Source organism: Pollicipes pollicipes, unplaced genomic scaffold (genome assembly GCF_011947565.3).
Source record: "Pollicipes pollicipes isolate AB1234 unplaced genomic scaffold, Ppol_2.1 Scaffold_1600;HRSCAF=1878_pilon_pilon_pilon, whole genome shotgun sequence".
NCBI classification, from domain to species: domain Eukaryota; kingdom Metazoa; phylum Arthropoda; class Thecostraca; order Pollicipedomorpha; family Pollicipedidae; genus Pollicipes; species Pollicipes pollicipes.
The window spans coordinates 23,529,014-23,540,406 of record NW_023595962.1 but is presented as its reverse complement, the minus strand read 5'-3'; the positions used below and the strand labels follow the sequence as shown (position 1 = coordinate 23,540,406).

General features: G+C 47.1%; 1 protein-coding gene across 1 annotated transcript; it reads left to right on the top strand.

Annotated features, from left to right (window-relative positions):
• The first annotated feature begins 392 nt into the window (after positions 1 to 392).
• LOC119090724 (dehydrogenase/reductase SDR family member 11) lies at positions 393 to 6,026 on the top strand. Its single transcript, XM_037213579.1, has 5 exons — positions 393 to 514; positions 967 to 1,136; positions 1,534 to 1,965; positions 5,017 to 5,166; positions 5,936 to 6,026. The coding sequence occupies exons 2-5, from the start codon at positions 1,005 to 1,007 to the stop codon at positions 5,975 to 5,977; spliced, it is 756 nt and encodes a 251-aa protein (XP_037069474.1). The 5' UTR covers positions 393 to 514; positions 967 to 1,004; the 3' UTR covers positions 5,978 to 6,026.
• Positions 6,027 to 11,393: the final 5,367 nt, after the last annotated feature.

The following is an 11,393-nucleotide window of genomic DNA, read 5'->3' as shown; positions in this document are numbered from 1 at the left end:
ATTTTGCGATTCCTCATTTGGCAGATGACGAAAAGATATTCGCCAAATGTGCTTTTACGTTTTGTCCAAGGACCGGGTAAAACCACGTAACGAAGGCAAAGCTATTGAGCTTCTGTAGCATACTTAAGTTAGGTTGTTTGCACGTCTGAATGACTAACCCTGTTCTCCCGCTGCTCCTTGATCCGCTGTCAACAATTCCCATAAAGTCGCATGCCATCCTACGCTGGCTTCGTCTGTGAGGCTATTGGCGCGGGCCCGGCGGGCACTCTATCGCGGGGGCGGAGGTCACTCTCTATCCGACGGCATCTCACGGGACCTCCGCCTAGCCTGCCATATCTATGGACTTGAGCGACACGATTGCGACGCGGTTTGCTCGCCAGCACTGTCCTATCACGCGCTCGATCCGCTCTGCCGGGCGGCGCGGGTCAGACGCCCAGCACGCGCTCCACTCGCCGGTGCCACCTCCACGACAGCAGACCCGAGCGCCAACAGCGCACAGCAGATCACGAGCGAGGTGAGGACCTGTGTGTGTGTGTGTGCAGTGATCTGGAAGACAGACTCGTTGGTGAGCGTGGCAGATTTTGTGAGGGATGTGTCTGGTGTGTGCCATGAATGCAGCGTAACTCCTATTTTGTGTCATGTACAGCCATCGTCAAGTGGCCGTTGCCGCGTCGCAGGGGAAATCCTTGATGTGAAAATATATGTTAGCCTAGTTTTTTGCCATTCTCAGATATCCAGATACCAGTTGACAATTCTGGTAAGTCACCTAAACTTGTCAGCAAAGCCTTTGGTATGGAGGCAATGTCGATATTTCATTTCGGCGAGTGACCAATACGCTGAAAATTAACGACACCATTAAGCTGACACAAGGCCGTAATAGCTGACAGCTCGGTTATAATGCATATTGACCGTCAAGCCTCGCTCAACTCGGGCTGGCGACGTTCTAATCCTGCATGGCATGAACAGGTGATCAAGCCTGCAATCTGAGCTAACGCTTACCTGCTATGGACCGCTGGAGAGGCAAAGTCGCGCTGGTAACTGGTGCCAGCGCCGGCATCGGTGCTGCCATCTGTCGAGAGCTTGTGCATCACGGAATGACGGTGGTTGGATGCGCCAGGAATCACAAACGAATCGAGGTAGGTCATACCTGGAAACACTACACATAGCTTAGAATGGACCATCGAGTGAAACTCTACTTTTTGTACCTTTTCTGCTAACGACTTATTCTGAAAAATTATCCAGAAAATGTTGCGACGTAACATGCACTCAATGAAGAGCTTATATCAGCAGCATGAAAACACACTACGACTTATCTTCAGTCAAAGGGTTGAGGCGTCGTGAGTAGACCAAAGCCCACGCAGACAGGTTTATTCCGTCGTTCTGAAGCTCTGCGTGATCTAACGCTGATTTTCAAAGGTATTTTTAAATGCTGAACATTTTGGACAACGTGATGAGGCTTGAAAATTGTGTGATTTTTAGTAAAAGCAGGACTGTCTCATCATTGGTGTTATCATTTTAATCGGACATTTTCAGGAGCTGGCTGCTGAACTGAAAGGTTCCTCCGGTTCCCTGACAGCGATGCACTGTGACCTGACCAAGTCGGACGAGATTGAGGCCATGTTCTGTGCTATCACCAAACAGTTCGGCGGCGTTGACGTCTGCATTAACAACGCCGGCCTCAATTTTACCGGGGGCCTCCTTGATGGCGCCATCGACAAGTGGCGCACTATACTGGACGTCAACGTCTTGGCGCTGGCACACTGTGCTCAGCTGGCTATTAAGGGCATGAAGGATCGTGACGTCACCGAGGGACAGGTGATCAACATCTGCAGCCAGGCCGGACATATGGTGGGCCCATATCCAAACAGCCATTTCTACACGGCGACCAAGTTCGCGGTGACGGCCCTGACCGAGGGGCTCCGCCAGGAGCTGGCGGCCGATGAGACGAACAAAATCAGAGTTGCGGTAAGTCGCGATTTTGTGCGGGAGTCGACCTTGAACCTCGGAACCCGAATTCAAGGACACATTAAACCATCCTAAGGTCTAAAAAGATATCGGTGCTAACGCGACTTGCAAGTGTTTTAGAACTGCTAAACAAGGCTCTAGGCCTTCCAAGCACATTATAACTTATAATTAAAACTATAAATTAGAATTAGAACTTGAGGCCTGCACCAGTGACGCATCCCGCGTCAATCCAGCAGAGTAGGTCGCCATTCCTACCAGGGCTTAGGATTCCGTCCAATGCTAGAAAGTAAGATGAATTAAGGACATTCTCTCGTGCAGTATGTGACCATATTTTGTAACACAACTTTATGTATAACATAAGCTCGAACACAGGACTAGACTAACAGGTTTACGGCAGGATTGGGACAAGGTATTCGTATCCGAAATTGAAAAATTCGGACTGTCGTCCTTCGCGGTTAGCTCAGTTGGTAGTACACTGGACTCAGAATCAGCAGACACTGATTTCAATCCTAGCAATTGAAAGGAGAGAATTCGGATGGGGCGTGCATGGGTAAAAGTCAGAAGCCATGCAATCATCATCAGGATTAAAAAATACATAACGACGGCTAGATAGATAACGGTTAGAAAAATTGTCTACGTGCACCAGACGAGGACGCCAGTCGAAACAATTATTCCATTTTGAGACGAATGCAGTCTTCGGCACAGTCAAGCTCCGGTGTCAGTAATTCGAACACTTTCCCAAGCATTCTGTCAGTGTGGGGAAACATCGGTCATCATTTTGTCCGTGTAGTTCTATCTGGGCGCGAACACGTTCTGATACCATTCAGTGGTCATACAAATACCGTATTGGAATTGTGGACGGTTGCTCATTTTCCATTAGAATAATGTGCTTTAAAAGCTTGCTTGAAGGTTTCGTTGTCTGTTAAAATGGAATGCTCCACGATTGAGGATATGAAGGAAACATCAGATATGATAAAATCAGCTCATTTCTAATTATTTGCATGCTTTAAAGTGTTATTCCAGGGAAACATTAAAGTCCTCCTACTGGGGTTTTCCGGAATGACTGCTGAACGGTGTCGGTACGATACTGATATTAAGAACCTGAGTTCAAACTCATCTTACACATCTTATACAAGTTAAAGTTTCTGAATTTCACGGCTCATGGTTTAAGACCTTTTTCCTGGGGTTATGTCAATGACATTTTGCTAAAAAACGACAAAAACCTACTTCTTCGCAAGAAAAGCCTTCCACATGTGATTTGCTTTTCCAACGTCAGGTCATTTGAGGTCATTTGACATGCTGCCGAAATATCAACGCATCTATATTCCTGTTCTCTTAGCTTTCTCCCGAGGAATAAGGCTATTACTCCTGTCTTATCCATGTGCATAATGCTCCGCACAAATGCACATAGCAACTTACAGACTGAAACTGAAAGTTGCGCGATTTATGCCTTGATGACACCTATGTTACGATCTAAAAGGTCTTTCCATCCTTATTCTATCGATTGATATTGTTTATTTGGTTGTTGGTATAGCCTGACGGATCATTGCAACGTTCGTTATCATCCATCTGATCTGAGATGACAAATTAAAGGTCACCTGCATTGGTACACACTATTGTCTGTCTGACAGAGTTCTCCCAAGTACGTTTAACTCAGCCTTCCTCTTTGTCGTAGCAAGCTTAGTTATTGAAATGGCAGGGAGGCTCTCTAGAGCGTTAATCCATGCGGCCTGGTTTGACGTAAAGATCTCCATCGATCAAGCACATCCATCTGGTGCAGCTTGTAGTCAGCTTTGCAGTAGCGTTTTCTGCATGGTTCCAGCATGATTGTCTGGTCCGTCTCGGTCCGTCCGAGCTCTGATCCCAGAAACCCATCCATTCAAAGGGTTCGGATCAAATCTGTAAAAAGATTAGCTTCTAGATCTAAAATCTTTCTAGATCCTGGAGGCGCTTCTAAGGTCCTTCACAAAGGTCCAAGGAGGAGAAGGCGAAGGCGAGGGTTAGATATTCTAAGCCATGCAAACGAAATGAAAAGCCATATAAACCAAAAGGTTAGTCCTTTTCAAAGCCCTGTCCATCTGTCACGCTGCACGTTTGAAAAGATCACGAAAGTTTACGCATTGCAAGGGTGCGCTTTGAAACGCTCCCTAATAACATCAGGCATGTTCTTAGGGGAAAACTACCATAAGTTTAGATCTGCAGTTGTATTTCCACGAGTGATGAGGCGAGCCGCCAGGCATGACAGCACACACGGAAACAGCTCGGCCGCACTCTTCATGGGAACTTCCTTTTTTCTAAGGCTCGACCAGGAATAGTTTGCACTGCATTTGCTCATAACACTTTTTCCCCGGCAGGCTTGATAGCCTTTTTATTACCGTTAGTTACTCTACGCCAATGAATGCCATGCAAATTTTCATATCGCACATCGTCATACGTAAATATTCGTATGCACAAAAGAAAACTGTAGCTTTGATCTCCTGTTTATCGCCTTAACATTTGTTACAAAAATCGTATACACAAAGGACGTAAGTTGTTAAGTGCATTTGTGGGAAACGTAATTCACCTAGATAAGACAGTAGCAATAGCCTCATTCCTGAGGGAGAAACAGGAGAATAGAGATATAGATGCTTTGATATTTCGGCAGCATGCCTTTTAAGAAAACAATAGCGTACGCAGGCATAGTAGGCAGAAGTAGGGAGAAATATCAGAAGAAAGCATTTTGCCGAAATATCAAAGCATCTATATCTCCATTCTCCTGTTTTTTTTTCTCTAATAGGAATGAGGCTATTGCTCCTGCCTTATGCCAATGCAAATTTGTTAATCGTGTTTAATCGTGCACACAGTTTTCGTATCTCATTTCCTCGTAACGCATTGCCTCGTATTGTGCACTTTTTCGTTCGCACGTCCTGCTTCGCACAGCTATCCGCGCTGCGGTCCTTAACAGCACGAATAAACGTGATTGCATCTCTTCATATGCATGCTTCCTTGGATCGCATTTGCAGCATCGAGACGCTTTCAGCGCAGTAACGCCGCGGCGCGTGCTTCTTCCAGCAACTATCGCCCGGCCTCGTGAAGACCGAGATCGTCGGCCGCATGCTTAACGACATGGCCCGCGGTGACGTCATCATGGCCGGCGGCATGGACGCCAGCGCCATCGCCAAAACAGTCACCTTTGTCATGTCCCTTCCGCCTGATGTGCAGGTATTGACATCTGAGTACATGACGGGTCTATAGGACTCTAAATGACGTTAATATGCAAAACTAAATGGAGACTCATTTCATTTCCTGAACGCAGAGCTGTCAAAGCCATGTGTACATTGTAGATGGTCCCGACACGTGTTTGGGTCTGAGTTTGAGTCTGGGAAATTCCGTTGGAATGATGCCACGGCCTTAAGCCGTAGCCTATGTTGAAAGATTCATTGATTGTCCTGATGAAAATGCGCGATCCAGATTAATTTCAGTCATGACAAATCTCTTTTAGCCTACTACTTCAGTGCTACGATGACAGCGGTACAGAAGTAGTAGTTTGGCTTCAAATCGGTGAATCAGAACGAAATATTACTGGTCGAGGTTGTTCTACCATATATCATAATTGTGCGATTCACGCATTGGTGTTTGATTGAACTCAGTCTTGCGGATATGTAAAGGCATAGTGTAAAAGCTGTTGAAGGGCATGATTATAGTGAGCTAGCAAACATTCAAGTTTTCCAGCAAACTGCAAAAGTCGCTGCTTTAAAGCAAGGATGAGTGCAATAGTAAAATGTCTCAAGGAATCTGGTGTCGCCCGTTTAAATCGGATGAGTGCAGCAGTAGAATGTCTCAAGGAATCTGGTGTCGCCCGTTTAAATCGGATGGGCGCACAACATTTAGGCGGCGACTGTGCATCACTTCATTTCATATTCGATTTGAAGGACGTGCCCGTGTAAAAGGCCAACATTGACGGTACTGAGATGCTCTTTTATGCTTTCAGGTTCATGATGTTCTGATGAGGCCGACGTCTCAGAAAAGATAAGCGATCTACTTCGACCGGCATGGACGATGATGATGTCACGCACGTCGATGTTACCAACTGACGCGTCCTTGTGTGAAAATATTCAATCAAAAGGTCTCTTAAATAACGCATTTGTAACTTACGCTCATTCTACCAACCTTTGAATCACGGTAAAAGCACAAGTTAGCATAGAAAACAAATTTGTGGTCACGTTCGCGATTGTGGTATGTAAAAATACACTTGTATTAGTTGGGTTGGCGTAGATTACCCTAAAACCATGCAAATAACAGCGTATTGCCATTGGCGTAGGTGTTTCCCTAGCAACCGTTTTTTTATGAGTTTTGGTCGCCATGACCTTTTGGAGGTCAAACAAAGTGAATGACCTCAAATGAGCACCAGTGAATTTTTCCTTAGGCTTACGACGATTGCATGAGAAGGTCTGGTGGCAGTTTGGACACCGATCTGAAGTTTGACCTTGTTTGACCTTATCTGCCCCGAAGTTTATGACCAAGGAACTCCAATTTTAGCACGACTGAGTTCACATACAGACCACATACTCTGTGAATTTTATGTCTCTAGCTCTCTTGGTTTTGAGGTCTTGAATGGTCAAATTGACAAATTGTCAAATTGTCAAATTTGTTTGTTGTTGTCAAATTGTCAAATTGTCAAACTGATGACCCCCCCCCCCCCCTCCACCTGCGCGAAGGGTATTTAACCAGCCAACTGGGCGCGTGATAACCCTTTTTAGTTTCCTAGGAAGCGTGACATCAACATTTGCCAATTTGAGCGAAACCATCAACATGAGGTGAGCAGGCTGGTGGAAGGATTACTTCAGCCCAGAGGGCGGCGATTCTGTCCCTGTGTGCCATGCGGGCCATGTGCAAGAATATGATAGCTCCGAGCGTGCTAATTATTATTATTAAAGCTAAAAAGCGCCCCAAGTTTCCCAAGGTCTAATGATAAAAACACCCCTGAAATAAGCATTCTCAGCTCACTTATGTGAACGTTGTTTCAAGGGCATATCCAAATATGCACACTAGAATATATCAAACATACATTAGAAAGCACTGTGGCTTAAAACGGCTCTAGGTTTCTGATAGCAGCTTTTCCTAATTTGCCAAACATGGCGAGTTAGTCAATAAAACGTATCATGTCATGTCATGTCAATAAAACGCATCATGCCATGTCATGTCAATAGAACGCATCATGTCATGTCATGCATCGTGTCATGTCATGTCAATAGAACGCATCATGTCATGTCATGCATCGTGTCATGTCATGCATCATGTCATGTCATGCCAATAGAACGCATCATGTCATGTCATGCCAATAGAACGCATCATGTCATGTCATGCCAATAGAATGCATCATGTCATGTCATGTCAATAAAACGCATCATGTCATGTCATGTCAATAAAACGCATCATGTCATGTCATGTCAATCGAAAGCATCATGTCATGTCATGTCAATCGAAAGCATCATGTCATGTCATGTCAATAGAACGTATCAGTCAGCCTGAATCGGGCTCCAAAAACAGTGCTTTCCTGCTTCATTGATAGCATGCTTGTTAGGCGAGAGTTATCTATAATTGCAAATACCGCTGGACATCAAGCACCTCACCTTGATATGCTGAGCTTTCGCTCAAAAGTTACATATGCGAATCTTTAAATACAATTTTGCTCAGGTGCTGTGCCGACAGAAGATTGTCAAATCTGGCCAATTTCTAGTGTCTTTTAAAGATAGCATAAATTAAGTTCACAGTGATCTTGCCCCCATACTGATGCCTGATACTCGGATTCATTTCTTAGGTGCGAAACAGGGACAGATCAAGGGAGGGGGGCACAGAGCCATGCATTCTCTTTTGGGGCGGAAGGAGCCCTTAGGCTCCAAAGGGGCACCGTAGCCGGCCGAACAGACGCATTTTTGCACAAAACGGAACAAAATTGGACGTTTTTTGGCTTCCAGGCGACCAAGAACAATCGCAAGCGAAAGAGAAGGGCCTACAAATAAACAAAAATTATTCTTGACTGAGTGAGTGGCGATTTGAAAGTTTGAAGGCCCATTTTGCAGTCCAGAGATCCTACGCTGTTTCCGGGGCCCTGTATGTCTACTTGCAGGGTCAATCCGGTCGTTAAGGAGCCCTCTACATTGCCCCTGATTTATCTGCATTCGCTCTGAGGGCTCTGTGCCGCTGCTGGGCCGGGGGCTGGGCCCTTCCTGCCAGCGTACCGTGGTACTCTCATCAATCAGGGACGTTCCACTGACTCTTTCCATTTACCCGAAAGGCCCTATACGCTATACGCATATAACCATACGCGATGCCATGCCGCCATATTTTCGGTTATTTCGGTTATTTTCGGTATTTTCGCTGGGGCTTTTCACGTTGGCCTTGGTTAACCTACCGACACATTTACGATATGCCCATGGGCCGTCTACATTGGTCTAGGGCCCCTCCAATTCTCTGTCTGTTGCTTAGGGCGCTACGCTCTTTACTACTACTCTACTACTACTCATTAGAGGCCCATCTGTTACCGGCTTAAGTACACCGGGTTGTTCAGGGGGCCCTGCGCATTGGGGTTGGTATTTGAGTGTACGGCCCTACGTTCCTGTCGGGGGGTCATCCGATAGCTTGCTTGAGCACATTTGATCTTTAAGGGGCCCTCCGCACTGAGTTTTGGATGCGTCTTATTTGAATGGAGGGCATCACGCTCGTCTTGGTGGCCTATCTGATAACCTGCTCGGGTACATTCGATCTTTCGGACGGGGGGGGGGGTCTCTACATTGGATCTTGGGTACTTTCTATTTAAATGGAGGACCCTACGCTTTTGTGAGGGCCTCATCTATTAACCCGCTGGGGCCACTCGATCGTTCGGGGTCCCTCTACATTGTGCTGTGAATAAATATTGCTTGAATGGAGGGCTCTACGCTTCTGTCGGAGACCCCACATTTTAACCTGCCCGGGCATACTCGATCGCTCGGGGCCCCTCCACATTGTGTCTTGGGTAGTTCCTATTTTAATGAACAGCCCTACACACTCGTCAGGGCCTCATCTGCTCACTTCCTCGAGGACAGTGGGTTTCTCGGGGGCCCTGCACATTGAATCTTGGTTTTGAAATGTAAGGCCCTACGCTCCCGTCGAGGGCCATCTGACAGCACGCGCGGGCACGCTTGATCTTTCGGGGGCTATCCACACTGGGACCTGGGTACTTCTTACTTGGATAGAGGGCTCTACGCCCTTGTCCGGACATTTTCTCATTACCTGCTCATACACACTCGATTATTGGGGGCTCTCTACATTGGGTCTTGGGTGCTGTCTATTTGAATGGAACCCCACGCTCTTGTCGGGCCCTAGCTGTTAACCTACTCGGACGCACTCGATCGTTTGGGGGGGGGGGGGGCTTCCCCATTGTGTCATGGGTATTCATTATTTCATTAGAGGGCCCTACGCTCTTGTCGGGGGCCCCATCTGTTAACCTGCTCGAGCACACCCGATCATTCCTGGGCACTCCATATTGTGTCTTGGGTACTTCTTATTTGAATGGTTGGCCCTATACTCTTCCAGCTAGCTGCATAAAAGTTAGGAATCAAGTTCGTGCTGGGTTTAAATAATATTCAGTGGCGCTTTAGGTCTATTTTGCCACCTTTTCCAAAACTGAGCTTCGAAATGGCGGTATTGACCATGCTCTGGAGAAAACGAATAAGTTCCGTGCATGCGCGCACGGAGCACGCCTATCTTTCTAGAACTGCGCACAGCAAGATGGGCTCCTGTACCAGCATATGGCTACTGATAGCCCATCAGTGGCCATAGCATACGGATGGGCCATCACTATGCTATTTTTATCGCGTAAGAATAGCATACTGATAGGCTTAAAATATAATGGGTGGAATGCGACTCTTTTTTTTGGCAGGGTGAGCTCTGAACTTTAAGGCGGCCTAAAATGCTGCGTACCCCCCCCCCCCCCCTTTGACGAAATCCTGGACCCGCCCCTGGTACCAGTTGCAGGAAAGTGAACATCGTCATAAGATGAAAGAGCACAAGTTCAAAATCTAGGTATGATCAGTCTCATGCCCCATTCACAGCCATGCACATTACACATGTTGCTGAGCATGCACCTATGCAAAATTGAGTAGGCCGTTATCCAATATTCTTTTAATTTCAAGTGGCGTCAAACTTCGGAGGGCATACAACTTGACCCATTTTTTCCCGAGGAGCCGAAAGCGTCACTATCGGTGGGACAGTGACACGTGACCTGTCTTATGTCTCTAAGTCCAGAGGCTCCGAGTAGCCCTTTGGGCCCGAGGGAGCGACGATCAGGGGTCTGATCGGAGGGTCCAAAGAGCAGGGCGGGGAATTGAAGGGACCTCAGCGAGTAGGCAATACCGAACACTCCGTGCCGCATCAATCTTGGCCTTGGGGCCTCTTTCCAAAGCGGGGCAGGACTGGGTCTGCAAATGTTGATCAGAGAGATCGTGCGCTTGTCTGGTCCCTGTGCTGATCAGGGTCTCACAAATAGGTAAGGGGCCCAATAAGGGGCCCAATAAGGGGCCCGTGCTAGCAATAGGCCAAAGTCGGCCATTGGCGCGTTTGGTGAACAGGGACAGGAGCGAGATCTCGAATGTTAAAAGACTTACTGCGTTGGTCAGGATCGTCTCGACAATGACAGGAGACATGCGAAATGATGCTGCAACGATTTCTACTCACAATGAGACAGTGACCTATGCCAGCCAGAGGCCGCAGGTTCGAACGAAGGCCCCCGCACCGTTTCAGCCAGGAGGCGGGGGGCGATAAGCCTAATTGGTGTCTCGGCGCCATTTAGGCATTGGACTCTCCGTGCCGGCAAGGGGTCTTTTTGCGCTAGCGACATATCTCTGCGTCGATCCTGTGTCAGATGCCCAGGTCCGAAGGCCTGCCGCATCAGGGATGGGAACGGTGCATGATGTATCCCCCGGAGGGCCTCCGGATTGACCAGGGCGTCCCGGCCCCTGTATCGCCAGAATTGCAGTTGCTAGTTACCGGGGACCAGGACGAGAGGGCCCTTCAGCTTCTGACCAGGATGATTCATCTACGCCATTTCGAGGTAGATCCTCAGAACGGCATTAGAAGTTACAGCACCGCACCATCGCGTCATGAGTCCGCGGTGCTGAGCATGCTAAACAATATGAAAATAAGTGGGTAGTTGTGTGCGAAATACCTGCGTAGTGCATATTGTTTACTGTGTATGCTACGTATAACGAGATATGTTTCTTTTGAAAGCTTTTGCTATTCTATGTTTCAACTATCTTATGGTTCGAATATAAGAATCGATCAAATCAAATCGAAATGAGCAATTTTTGCTGCTCATTTCGAACTCACTGGTAACAGAAACCACATTAAACAGATTCCATGGACTTCTTAAAGGTCCGAATAGGCCATTGACCTAAAATGACCCAGGCCAA

Bases quoted from the DNA above. Each gene is read 5' to 3' on its own strand.
- LOC119090724 (XM_037213579.1), top strand. From the start codon at position 1,005: ATGGACCGCTGGAGAGGCAAAGTCGCGCTGGTAACTGGTGCCAGCGCC. The intron at 1,137-1,533 runs GTAGGTCATACC...GGACATTTTCAG, and splicing joins GGAATCACAAACGAATCGAG to GAGCTGGCTGCTGAACTGAA. The intron at 5,167-5,935 runs GTATTGACATCT...TTATGCTTTCAG, and splicing joins CCCTTCCGCCTGATGTGCAG to GTTCATGATGTTCTGATGAG.